Source organism: Ovis canadensis, chromosome 9 (assembly GCF_042477335.2).
Source record: "Ovis canadensis isolate MfBH-ARS-UI-01 breed Bighorn chromosome 9, ARS-UI_OviCan_v2, whole genome shotgun sequence".
Classification (NCBI taxonomy): domain Eukaryota; kingdom Metazoa; phylum Chordata; class Mammalia; order Artiodactyla; family Bovidae; genus Ovis; species Ovis canadensis.
Window position 1 is genome coordinate 90,523,051 of NC_091253.1, and position 14,394 is coordinate 90,537,444.

Here is a 14,394-nt window from a genome sequence, read left to right on the forward strand (position 1 = left end):
CAGGAAATCATTTAGATGTGGTTAAGGAAACAGGAAATTTTCACATTGGCTTTAATATTTATATTTTACCAAAATTTTCCTGAACTTGGTAATCATTACTAACACTTTTCATAGTAGTATTTACTGAATCTTAAAAAAACCAAAAAACAAAAACTGAGCAGAAAACGTAGAGTTGAAGAAAACTGGATGTCAGTCTATACAATGATTTTTTACTTTCAGCATGACAGACTTTATTTTGGCACTTTAACAAATATTTTGCTTTACAGCAGTGACAAAATATTTGCCAGAAATTTCCTTTTCCTGACATGAATATTCCAAGCAGTTAATATTCTACAAACTGAACTTTGCTATGCTTTGCACAGTTAGAGGTATACCCACTACACTCATAACCTCCATAACCGAGGGACATTGTGCAGCTTTAGAAAGTGCTATCACTTCCTTTTAATCACTCTGCAGTAGACTGATTCTGTAAGTGATGGGACAGGACTTTGAGAATTAAGGCCATTAAGAATTTAAGTAAACACTGTTCTGAGTGCTGCATCAAATTTTTTTTTTTTTTTGAGTTCTGTGGCAATTCCAGGGAATGTTCTCCAAATGAAGCAAGTATTCATACTTCATTAAAAGCAAATTATATGTTGGAAAGGTTGCTATTTTTGCTGTCTTCTTCCTACTTTGGCAGCTCACACTTTAAAACAAAATTGGTGGTAAAACAGAAAAAGGAAATGTTCAGTTAGAAGGAAGTCCCCAGCCAGGGCACCAGGGTACCCTCCCATTTCCATCTCTTCCTTAGGCATCACTGCTCTCTGGCAACCTCATTCCTAAGCAGTGAAGCCCTCCTTTTAACGCCTAGAACCTCCCTGAGGGACTCTTCTTCCCCATAGTGTGAACTATGGTATTCCATCTATTACTTCTTCGGTTAAACTTCAGGAGAGATTCGGAGCACAGTTTCAAAGGTAAAACAATCCAGAGGACTAAACCATAGATACTGACATCAGGAAAGCCCTCTTTAGTTCTTTGGAAATTATAGTCCTAAAAGTTATTTGCCAGAGCAGGTATCCATCTCAATATTGCCATCAGCTATCTCTATAAAGGTTGTGAAACTCACAATTCCCTCCCTGGCAGCCTTCCAATATCTACATCCAAACACACACAGGATGATACATTCAGATTTCCTCTGGCCAATTCAGAAGCGAATCTGATAATAAACAGCCTCATCAAATGAGCTCTTTGGTTTTGATTTACAGACACCGTGGAACACTCAGAAATCAAACCCACAACATCCTTGAGAGCAGACGGTCATTAGCAAAGGGGAAGTGTACATTTGATCGAAAATGTACAAAATTTATAACAGTGACATTTTCAATATTAGGCCACATGATTTATTCAGTAGTTTTTATATTCCCAAATTACAATTTATGTCTATTTGTAAGACTACAAAAGTTACCATTAGAATTGTCTGTGCTTATAAAATACCAACTTTTCTTTTAACTGTTATATATACTCATTAACACCAGTCTGCAACGAGTTACATAGAATCATAGGCACTTCAAAGGCTTAAAAAGACGTTTACAACTTAAATGCATTTGTAAGAACAAAAACTGATTTTTTCCTTAAGTCCCTACTCGTACCTTCAAATTGCAAGAAATTAGCAAATACAGTGGCCAAAGGAATCTGCAGCAACTTCTCAAAATACTGTTAGCATCTTTGGGTTTGCTGAGGCTTGTCAGTAACTCACATCAAATCCTCTCAAAAGAAGATCTGAATGGATAGACATGACTAAACAGTTTTGTGGTGATAATCCAATTTTACACATTAATTTGCTGTTGCAAATCTGCCTGAAGCTACAGGTAATGAAAAATAAAGCAAGTGTAAAATGGATAGTCTGACACTTAAAAATTTATACAAAGTGGAGGTTAAAGTTTACATATTTGAAAATCACATATACACTAAGTTACCATTATCTGAATTACCCAAAGACAAATTGCACCGTAACAGCTACAAAAGGCATAGAGTTTTGTTTCGTTTTCAAGGGCGAGCAGAGGAGAGGGGAACAACAGATAAATTAACAAAGTAAGACCAACTTGATAAGGTCACTCTGAGACATGCTGACACAAATGAAATAGCTTTCATCTTCGAACCATCGGATAAAAACACTCTTTTCATATTTGCGCATAGAAATTTAAACTGATTCCATGTACATTGAGCGTTTTTATAACATAATATTTTGCCACTGCTATTCACAGAACACTGCAGATGTTAAGTTTGAATTTTATGTTGTTCTAAAGAAATACATGAAAAGATTTAAATACAATGGGATTTTTATCATTAAAGTGCCAGAATGGCTCTTTAATGAAAAAAACAAACAAACAAAAAACAAAGATCTTCATTATTCTATGCAAAAGCTTTATTTTTAAAAGTTCAGTGATCTCATAAATAGAGACACTAAATGGGAGTTTTCACGCATAAAACTCCTTAGTAGGTGCCTTCTGATAAGCAGCACTGGATGGTTTGCGTTCTCCAAGATCATAACTTCCTTCATCCTTCTTTCTCATGCGATACACCAACAGCAGGATAAGGAAAATTGCAAAGAGAAAGCCGATAACTCCGCCAGCAATGACAGCTGAAACACACCAAAAGGAAAATTACTTATAGAAGAGATTCAAGGATGGTAGAAATCAGCTTTGTTAAGGCCAATTTATCAACACTTTCATAAAAAGCTTAATTTGAAAACCCCAAAACTAAAAAAAAACTGGATTAGTGAAGCAACCAGGTAATTAAGCAAAGCTGACATTCTTCAAGAGGTATAATACTTCCTTTGATTAGTATTAATAATATCACCCAAAAGCCTCAATAAGAAAAAATCTGGCTGTGACCTCAACTAGTTCCATACATTAAAACTCTTAAGCCTTTTCAGCATTCACATTTTTGTAATCTAATCTTCTAATTGCTTTTTCAATGAAAACACAAAACATGATATAACTGACCTAAATTTTGCAAAGGAAACTGTGAAAAAAGCATGCAAATTTCCTTTGTCATCTTGGATTTGGGACTTTCCTCTCAAGGATCAAGTGTTCTACAAAGGTAGAGGTCAGATCTGTGGTTGCTAAGGGAGGGGTGGGGGTGGGGGAGGGCTAGAATGGGAGCTTGGGATTAGCAGATGTAAACTATTATATGCATAACTGAATCACTTTGCTGTACATCAGAAACTAACACAACGTTGTAAATCAAATAGACTTCAATAAAATAAACATTTTTAAAAAGGACTGTGTTGTAAAATCTTGCAAATCTTCCCCTTTAAAATCAAAGGTTAATACTTTATTTATGATTAGAGACAACATCCTTCTGTGCCGTAGACACTGTATCAACGGCCCTCTCCATAAAGAACCTTCTCTTCTCTTAAATTTATCTTGAGATCAGGAGGTCTTGGATCAAGCCTGACTGAGCTTCACATTCTGCCATACCTGACACCCAGTTGTTCTAGACCAATTTAGGCCTTAACTTTCTTCTTGCCTCTCCCCACCCCAACTCAAATGGTGGGCCAAGGGGTAGGCTGAGGGAGCTGACAGAAAACAGAGACAACCTCTGCCTAACCCTTGCCTCACTCGCTCTGAAATGAGACAGGCGCTCAAGATGGTTTTCAATAGTAAGGTAACATCCGGCAAACTCTGCTGATACTTCTGAACATCACTCAGACAAACAGAAGCCTATTTAAGGACCCTCCACCGGGCTACTGACCTGCCAGGACTTCTGTTCGTTTAAACAGATTGTCTGAGTGCTTCTCAGTATATACATTTGTATCCTCTTCAGCTGGGTCCATTTTCCTTTCTGAGTCAGGGAGGTGAACTTTTTCCTTATCAATTTCTTCAGGTGACTGGTATAGGCAAAAAAAAAAAGAAAGAAAAGAAAGGTTATAAAAATCTTTTAATGTGCTGGAAGAAAGAAATAGTAAGTACGTTCCCAAGTTTGTTTTTTTTTTTTCAAACAGTGGGTTTAGAAAATAAATGAAATAGTCCCTTTGTGTGATGTGCATACCAATGGGTGAGTCCTATGGTGGACCCGCATTGTTCATGGTTTTATACAACACCCGTCACATGTACAGGCAAGATGGACAACTTACTGAGTTTGCAATAACCCTAATGGCATGGTTATTCTCCAAGCTGACATTTCACAAGGATCTCTAGCCTTCTTACCACTCTTCAGTCTTCCGGCCACCATCCCCTTCTGGCTGCTGCAACCCAACAACATTACCCAATTCAACTCACTCCTTCATCACCTTTCTGCGACCTGGGGTAAAGCGATGGTAGCTTCCCTGCAGGCATTCTCCCTGAGTGTTCCCCCAGGGCTCTGCCTGCTCTGTGGGGCACAGCCAACAGGCTTCATCTGTAAGGATCCCCACTACTTATTCACTCTTACACCTTCACCACACCCTGGATTAGAATCTAGACTTCAGGGGGGCCTGGGTTCTGTAAGGAGCTCCTGTGTGGCCCTGATCCGCTATTTTTCTGGACCTCCCTTTTTCTATCTGTCCAGTGAAGGGCACTCTCAGTTTCTTGAGTATTCTACAGTTCTCACCATCTCACCTCCAGGCAGCGTTATTCCTACCTACCAGCACCCTACAGGACCCTCATCCTTGGCTGTACCATCATAATAGATTGACCCTCTCCCCCATTTTCATCAATAGTAACTACTATTTTCTTGGGCCCCCAAAGTTATTTTGGCACATTTCAAGTTATATGTTTTGGTATGTCACAATCCTTTCAATGGGCTTGCCTGGTGGTGGCTCAGATGGTAAAAAATCTGCCTGCCATGTGGGAGACCTGGGTTCAATCCCTGGGTTGGGAAGATCTCCTGAAAGAGGGCATGGCAACGTACTCCAGTATTCCTGCCTGAAGAATTACATGGACACAGGAGCCTGCCTGGCTACAGTCCACAGGGTCGCAAAGAGGTGGACATGACTAAGTGATACCTCATATATCATATATATATGTGTGTGTGTATATATGTATTTATATATAGTGATAGTGAAGTTGCTCAGTCGTGTCTGACTTTGCGACCCCGTGGACTGTAGCTTACCAGGCTCCTCTGTCCAAGAGATTTTCCAGGCAATAGTCCTGGAGTGGATTGCCATTTCCTTCTCCAGGGGATCTTCCCAACCCAGGGATAGAACCCGGGTCTCCCACATTGTAGACAGACACTTTACCGTCTGCGCCACCAGGGAAGTCTATATATATATATATGTGTATATATATATATACACATATATATATATATAGTCCTTTCAATTTGCCTTTCACCATTCCTTCAAATTCAGTGTCTTCCATGGATTCTCATTCCTGAGGCCTCATCTAGGTCTTTACCACATCATACCCAACTGCATGCATTGGGTGGCTTCCAATCCATCTCCCAAGGCCACTCCTTAATCTCCAGTAGGAAGCCCTGACAAGCCATCTCTATTACCACTTACTTACTAAAACTGATTCCTAACATCTGTGCCTCGGTTCATACACTTCTAACTCCAATACAAAATTTTCACTTCTTTCATTGTCCATTTGTCCTTCACAAAGCCCTGATCTTCCAGCTCTCAAAAACCCCAGAACACTTTATAGCCCATTATACCATCACATAAATCATCTGTTGGCTTTCTAACCTTCAGCACCAATGTTGGCCATTGTGTACAAATGACCTAAGATTACACTGAAATCTGAAATCACCTGAAAAGTTAAAGAAAAAAAAAATACATATATATGTAAAAGACCACCACTAGAGACTGTTTCATTGTTCTGGACTGAGTAAAACTGGCACTGCTTATTGTTGGTACTTATTTAAAGTTCTCCAGATAATTCTACAGTTTAAGAACCACTGAATTAGATAAGCACAGTTCAAACGAGTTGTTTCTTCTCTATCAGGCTCAAGTTCTTATTGGCCAACACTACTGACGAAAAACAGTCAATTCCACTGGTCTCTTACTGTAGACAAAAATATTTTTTAGCTTTACTCCTCTTCCAAAGAGCAGCCAACCACCTTCATTAGGATTCTAAGCTGTGGCCCAGTTAAATGCCTGATGGCTTTTTGAAGGCCAGCATTCATCCAATATGGCCACTAGCTATTTAGCCTAGAGGGTTAAAAAACATAGGGACCTCACCTTTCTGGGGTGCCTTAAGGTCATCAGTGTTTCCAAGAAGGATCACTAGGTGTATCCATCTGAGCTCCAGGTCAGTGGGCCTTGCCTCAGTGGACAGAGCACTAGACTGGTTTCCACTGAAGATGACATATAATAAAGCACGATAAAGAATACCCGTCTTATTTTCCTAAGCCACACGAAAACCCTGTACTGACTTAACCCTCAACCTGCCATGACTTACAAAAAGCAGAGGCTACAGGAAAATGATCATTTCACTGCCGTACAACATGCACTCCAAATTTCACTATTCTCTACGTTATTGTGTGGAGAAGGCAATGGCACCCCGCTCCAGTACTCTTGCCTAGAAAATCCCATGGATGGAGGAGCCGGGTAGGCTGCAGTCTATGGGGTTGTGAAGAGTCGGACACGGCTTCACTTTCACTTTCACTTTTCCCTTTCATGCATTGGAGAAGGCAATGGCAACCCACTCCAGTATTCTTGCCTGGAGAATCCCAGGGACAGGAAGCCTGGTGGGCTGCTGTCTGTGGGGTCGCACAGAGTCGGGCATGACTGAAGCAACTTAGCGGCAGCAGCTACATTATTGTGAGAGAAGAAAATAAGGTCTCTCCTGGCTTTCCTGTACCAAGGGAAAGCTAAGAGAAAAGCTCATTGACAGTATTCTGCCTCAATTCCTCCACTCTTCTCATGGAAAGCCCATCGTTAATTGGGTGCCTGGTAGAAGGACAGACAACTCAATAGATGAGAAAATGAATTATCTGGATTCTAATCTAGGAGACTTTTCACTGCTCATTAGCAGTTAAGGGAGAGCTAGGAAAGAGAAGAGAAAACTCAAGGAGGTTGATACCCAGGCTTGTGATGAGGGAAAGAAGTGAGTTCTGGTGGTGAATGAGGTGAAGGCAAGTAGCTACTGTGACATTAGAGATGGAATTTAATTCATCCATGTCATCTTCGTCTCATTTACATGACAGATCACATGAGTTCCCCTCAGGTCTTTTCAGTCCCTAAAATCCTTTGAGAGAGTTAACATTTCCATTTTACTCAGCTTCGGATCCAACAGCCAGGAATGAGCCTACATTTCAGGGGGTCTGCAGGTTGGGGGACAGGAGGTCTCCACAGAACTGGGGCTACCACACTACTCACAGGAATGAGTGCATAAGCTTCTAAGTGCTCTGGATGGAACAGTTACTCTTTAAATTTACAAGTTTTATTGTAGGAAAGGAAGAGTTTGACTAATACGAATACTTTCTATAGTACAGAACTAATCTGAAATGCTTGGACTCTCATATACATGTGCAAAGTGAAATTATGAAAAGGCAGCATGGATGATTAGATGAAGTCAATTAAAGATCTGCCATAACCATGTCTAGTTCCTTGGATACCATGAAAATGTAACGGAGTAAAAGGTTACAAGCAATGCTCTGCTTGAACAGATGCCTGTATTCTTTTTATTTTAGTCACATAAATTTACAACAAACTGGACAGAATATCTATAACAGTGACATCAATGCCACTGTGACGCCCACTCAAAAGCAAAGTCTGTATTAATGGTATCCGAAAGGCAATGTTTAATTTAGCTGTGCCATGTAATTACAAAATAGAACATTTAATCACTAATATTAATATTATCATGATAAGTACTGCAAAAAGTATTCGACACAATGAGTAGCACTCAATAAACCTCCCACAAATGGATGAACTTTTATTATTACTACATCAAAAACAAATGATACCAAGAATACATTAAAATGTTTTGGGGTCCTTCATTTCTGAGCTCATCTGCCAAACATCTATCTTTTCTATTTCAATCTGACACTCCCTTAAAGTCAATTTTTTAAAGCTTACATCAATTTTCAACCTATTGTTGTCAACTGACCAGACAGTTCTATGTCAAATTAGGTTTTCCTGAGGATAAAAACTCTACCACAAAAAGCCAAAACTGAGTTTCTTGTCTCAAGCTGCTGCTCCTGCTGCTAAGTCGCTTCAGTAGCCCAACTCTGTGCTACCCCATAGACAGCAGCCCACCAGGCTCCGCTGTCCCTGGGATTCTCCAGGCATGAACACTGGAGTGGGTTGCCATTTCCTTCTCCAATACATAAAAGTGAAAAGTAAAAGTGAAAAGTGAAAGTGAAGTCGCTCAGTCGTGTCCGACTCTTCCTGATCCCATGGACTGCAGCCTACCAGGCTCCTCCGTCCATGGGATTTTCCAGGCAAGAGTACTGGAGTGGGGTGCCATTGCCTTCTCCGTGTCTCAAGCTAGTGAGTCCTAACGGTTCCTGACCTCAGGGGATTCAGTCACGACAACTGGTCACATATACGTGCAGTGGAGTCAGACGCATCTTTCAGCGGCCACCCTGGATGACCTACCCTCAGCTGCACCTATTGCTTTTCACTTCTCTTCTCCCTTTTTCTTTTCATTCATTCTACAGAATCCATTTCTGGAGCAGCTACCATGCAGGGAGCCAGATGGGTCTGCCTCACGGCTCACAGCTCCTCCTTCTAGTGCCTGGCCTGTGGAGTTGGTCTACCGCTAACGGAAACAGGCCCTTCTCCATCCAACAGAGGGCACTCCAGGCTGGAGAGGACTGTCCTGGCTGCTCCACATCTGAAGAAACCTAGCCAGCCCTGTTCCTCCCCAGCCTATGTGCTTGTGTGGGGAGTGGCGTGGGCAGGAGGTTAGCTGGGGAAGGGGAAGAACAAGCGCACTGTGGGAAGGGGAGGGGAAGAACAAGTGCACTGTGGGAAAGGGAGGAGCGTCATCGGGCTGGAAGCCCATGCGCAGTCCTACCTGCAGAGGGGGCACTTCTCACTCCGGAGACAGCCTGTCCCTACCTTCATGACACAGTCTTCCACATCCTGTCTGCTGTTAAACCTTGGCAGCATTTCATTTCTAACCAACAGACGGGTGAGCACCAAGCAGGGACACTTGTGATTCCAAGCTCTCCTAAGCAGCATGGTATCCTCCACTGTCTGCAGTCTCCTGCCCCTGCTACTCCACACTTTCCCTTGGGGAACTGCCCCAGTCTCTACTGCTCTAACCGACTTCCATGAAGGCTTACAGAGTGCTTACTGAGTCTCAGGTGCCATGCTGTATGCCCTCACATTTAATCTTCCCAAGGACCCAAGAGAAATGGGTCAGAGAAGCTAAGACACTTGACCAGATCTAGGACTTGAGACATTACTTTGCCAACAAAGGTCCATTTAGTCAAAGCTATGGTTTTTTCAGTAGTCACGTATGGATGTGAGAGTTGGACCATAAAGAAGGGTGAGGGCCGAAGAACTGATACTTTCAAACTGTGGTATTGGGGAAGATTCTTGAGAGTCCCTTAGACTTCAAGGAGATCAAGCCAGTCAACCCTAAAGGAAATAAACCCTGGATATTCATTTGAAGGACTGATGCTGAGGCTGAAACTCCAATAGTTTAGCCACCCGATACAAAGAGCAGACTCATTAGAAAAGACCCTGATGCTGGGAAAGATTGAAGGCAGGAAAAGAAGGGGACGACAGAGGATTAGGTGGTTGGATAGCATTACTGATTCAATGGACATGAGTTTGAGCAAGATCTGGGAGATGGTGAAGGGATAGGGAGGCCTGGCGTGCTGCAGTGCATGGGGTAGCAAAGAGTCAGACATGACTGAGCAACTGAACAACAACAGCAGGATTTGAAACTTCAGCCTTCTTTAGACTATAGCATGCATTTTCCAACGTAAAAAGCTTACCTAGTAGTAGCTGGTCAGCTAACTGCAATACCATGCTAATAAAGCCAAAATCACCAGTCCCCTAGTTTCCATTAGAAACCTTTGCTCTGTTTTAAGGCCAAAGATCTTATTTCTTAATAAGACAGCTCTCAAAATGAATATAGATATGTACCCACGTTCATCATTATCATTGGAAGAGCTGAAGTTTACATACCACTGGTGGTGGGCCTGAAAAGACTTTGGGAAAATACTTACTGAGATTAGTACCTGGAGTCTTCTTAGTCCATAACCTATTTCAGCAGATGTAAAGTTTACAATGGTTTTAACTCACAACCAATTCTTTATGAAATAAAAACAAATTTTCCTAATGTATGTCCCATAAACTGAAAAGGTTTTGCTTCCTAACTGGGCTGTGAGTTCCTTAAGAAGAAGCACCCTGTAAAAAAGATTTGTTTGTAAGCTAGGCCCGGGTGATAAAAATAATGGGTAGAAATAGCCATTAGGCTATGAAAAGACATGGCGGAACTGTAAATGCATATTACTAAGTGAAAGAAGCCAATCGGAAAAGACTACATACTACATGAGTCTAACTATGCAACATTTTGGAAAGGCACAAACTACGGAGACAGTAAAAAGAAATCAGTGGTTTCCAGGGGCTGGGAGGGCAGGAGGAACAAACATGTAGGGGAGAGAAGACTTTTAGGACAGTGCAGTTATTCGGTAGGCTACACTAATGGTGGATACATGCCCATTAGAAATGTGTCAGAACCCATACAAGGTAATACATCACAGTGAGCAAATCCTAAATTAAACTCTGGATTCTAGGAGATTATGACCAGCCAATGTAGATTCTTCCTCCTTGGAAGAAAAGCTATGACAAACCTAGACAGCATATTAAAAAGCAGAGACATTGTTTTACCAACAAAGGTCCATCTAGTCAAAGCTATGGTTTTTCCAGTAGTCATGTATGGGTCTGAGAGTTGGACTGTAAAGAAAGCTGAGCGCTGAAGAATTGATGCTTTTGAGCTGTGGTGTTGGAGAAGACTCTTGAGAGTCCCTTGGACTGCAAGGAGATCCAACCAGTCCATCCTAATGGAAATCAGTCCTGAATGTTCATTGGAAGGACTGATGCTGAAGCTGAAACTCCAATACTTTGGCCATCTGATGCGAAGAACCACTCATTGGAAAAGACCCTGATGCTGGGAAAGATCAAAGGCGGGAGGAGAAGGGGACGACAGAGGATGAGACGGTTGGATGGCATCACTGACGTGATGGACATGAGTTTGAGTAAACTCCAGGAGGGAAGCCTGGCGTGCTGCAGTCCATGGGGTCGCAAAGAATTGGACACAACTGAGCCACTGAACTGAACTGAATGGATTCATCAGTTGTAACAAGTGTACCTCTCTGTTACAGGATGTTGATGGTGGGGGGGGTGCAGTTGAACATGTGTCGGGGCAGGTGGTATACAGGAACTCTCTGTGCTTCCCACTCAATTCTGCTGTGAATCTAAAACTGCTTTGAAAAACAAAGCCTATTTAACAACAACAACAAAACAGTAGGTGGCAAATGTCAAAACGATCATGAAGAATAAGGAGGAGCCATGTACAATATAATGAAAAGACCAGTTGTCCTTACACAGTTTTAAAAGGTGCCTCTTAAAAGGAACATTCTGTACAATTTTTAAAAAAGGCACATTGACCATAACCTGATGACGCGATGTGAAATAAAACACACCTTTGTCTGAGCAGGGATCTTGTCCTGTATCTTGCTCAGCGTTGTGGTTTCCACTCTCGGAGCAGCACTAGTGAATGGTATCTTTGGAATGGGCCGAGACGTGGTCAGCTCTGGACTCTCTCCATCCTCATCAGCTCCTGGGAGAATAAGCAAAGATGAGCTAAGCACATGAGTCATGACACAGAATTCTACAGTATCTGGCTACATGGTCTGAAGTTGATAATGACAGAGCCATGTTTTTTCACAATACCTACTCCTCAGGAACTTAGCATAAACCTTCCTGCAGTCTTCAGAGTCTGAAGAAGTGACTTCAAAGTGGATCTGTGGGGAGTCTGGCGTTTTTTTCTGTATTATTATTATCCCGAATGTTCTCGAGTAGCCCTTTTAAAAACAATTTCTTTATTTGGCTGCATCAGGTCTTAGTTGTGGCATGAGGGATGTTTCATTGTGGCACACAGACTCTCCAGGAGTGGCCTGTGGGCTCAGCAGTTGGTGCACCCGGGCTCTCCGGCTGCAGTGCATGGGTTTAGCAGCTCCATGGCACGTGGGGTCTTAGTTCCCCAATCAGGGATCGAACCGATGTCCCTTGCGTTGCAAGGTGGATTCTTAACTGCTGGACCACCAGGGAAGACCCTCAAGTAGCCCTTCTTTTGCTTGTGTGTTCAGTCTCCTCTCCTCAAGAGATTGCTTCCCTTTGATGCTGAAACATGCTATATTTTCCATTTTCCATCACAACAACAACGAAAAGGGAACACCGACCCTGTATGTGAGTGAGCTGCTGCACTTCCTCCCCCATTTATAGCCAGACTTTCTCAGTGGGGTTGTGCAGACTCACCAGCTCCTTCCCACACCACCTATTCCACTCTCTGCTCTACTCCCCCTAGTCAACTGTTCCCGGTCATCACACTGCTGGCACTGTTTTCTTAAGGTTACCATTCCCCTTCACGCACCGTATCCAGTGGCATTTTCCAGAGTGGTCCTCATCTAATTGAACCTCCTAGTATTACTGGACGCTTGTCAACTCTCACCTCCTTTCTGATGCACTACCTTTGGGTTTCTATGACTCTGACTTCCCGGCTTTCCTCTCACCTCTCTGGCTATTTCTAAGTCTCGTTTGCAGATTCATTGTCTTCTACCTGGACACAAAATATGAAAAGTTCCTTAAGGCTGAGCCCTAGGCTGCACCTTACTCTACACTTTCTCTCTCACCCATGGCTTCTGTTACATCTAAATACAAATGAAACCCAAACTAACCCAAGTGGTTCCCTTCTACCACTCCTCCAAAATTTAGACCTACATATCCACCAGCCTGCTTGGCATTTTCACATGAATGACTCAAAGGTAGTAAATACATCTCGGTCACGTTCAAATAGAACTCATGAAACAGACCTGTGGTTGCCAGGGGAGAGGAGGTAAGGAGGGAAGGATTGGAAGTTTGGGATTAACAGACGTAAATTATCATACATAGAATGTATAAACAACAAAGTCATATTGCATAACACAGGGAGCTATATTCAATATCCTGTGATAAACCATAATGGAAAAGAATATTGAAAAAATATACACAACTGAATCACTGTCATACAGCAGAAATGAATACGATATTATAAATCAACTACACGTCAATAAAATTTTTAAAAACTAGAACTCATGATTTCCCTGCCTGTCCCTCTACAAACACAGTCTTTTCTCCTCATGTTATCTGGCAGTTAGTGGAACCTTTTGTTCCTGTATATCACAGCTCTGGCTCCCTCCCCTCTTCCTCACCACCACACTGAATCTATACCCAGTTCTATGGATTTTACCTTCTTTTTACGTCTCCACTCTTAACACCTTTCTAGGGTTCCCGGGCTTCCATCGCCATCCAGTCTTTCCATAATCACCATACCTCCCTTCTTCCTCATTTCCTTCCAGTCCTCTGTGCACAGACGGGCTGCAACCCCATCACTCTCCCGTTTAAAACTGTACCAGTGGCACTCCACTGCTCTCAAGGTGAATATGAAATGCCGCCACCTCTTCTTGTGTAGTCCGGTCCTGGCCTACCTTTCTTTCAGTTTCCTTCAGCATCATTTATCCTGTTATCCCCTAGACTCCAGCTGTGGTCCCCTGATCTTCGGCCAGAAGTCTCTGCCTAGTTAATTTCTAAACCTCACCTCTAGACGTTAGCACAAATGTCATTCCTTGGAGAAGGGCTTCCTTCCACATTAGAGTCTTCATCACCTGCTTATTTAGCACCACCTGTCTTACCCTAAGACTGCACTTATCACAAGCTTCCTATGGCTGAGGGACTGCATTTGATTGGCTCCCCACAAGAGTGTCTAACAAAATCCCAACACCCCCAGGGGCTGGCCCAGTATCTGTGCGGTAAGGACTAACCACTGACTTCCAACTGGCACTATGTCTTTTTGTTTGTTCATTTTGCCTTTTTACAAAAATAACACTTGAGAATTGTTCACATTCAAATACAACATTCTTTTTAAGTTGATCATTTGTCAAACTTGTAACAACTTAAAAAATTCAAAGTCTGTAACTCAAACTAACCTGCTTCCTCAGACAGGAAAAAATGATGAATAGCCCCAGACTCTGCATGGAATCATGTTAAAATAACAAGCAGTTCAAAAAATATGAGGTAAGATACTAGGAAAAGTGCAAAGCTATGAATATGACTCATTTTAAATATTTTAATATATTGATTTCCTCCAGCATGTACACTCATTATTCAGAAAAAAAATGGTGAAGAGTATATTGAAATAAATATGGGATTTGGCATTAAACAAACTTAGTACTTATTCTGGCATTTATTATCTCTGTGACCTTGGACAA

The 14,394-nt window shown here is 42.0% G+C and overlaps 1 protein-coding gene across 2 annotated transcripts in view; it reads right to left on the minus strand.

Moving 5' to 3' along the window:
* Window positions 1–205: 205 nt before the first annotated feature.
* SDC2 (syndecan 2) overlaps window positions 206–14,394 on the minus strand; it is a 122,168-nt gene continuing 107,979 nt past the window's right edge. For both annotated transcript variants that reach the window (XM_069600570.1, XM_069600571.1), the window contains 3 exons: window positions 11,572–11,708; window positions 3,736–3,871; window positions 206–2,620 (listed from right to left, as the gene is read on the minus strand). In XM_069600570.1, coding sequence (XP_069456671.1) covers window positions 2,457–2,620; window positions 3,736–3,871; window positions 11,572–11,708 — 437 coding nt within the window. In that variant the 3' untranslated portion in view covers window positions 206–2,456. The remainder of the gene's footprint in view (window positions 2,621–3,735; window positions 3,872–11,571; window positions 11,709–14,394) is intronic.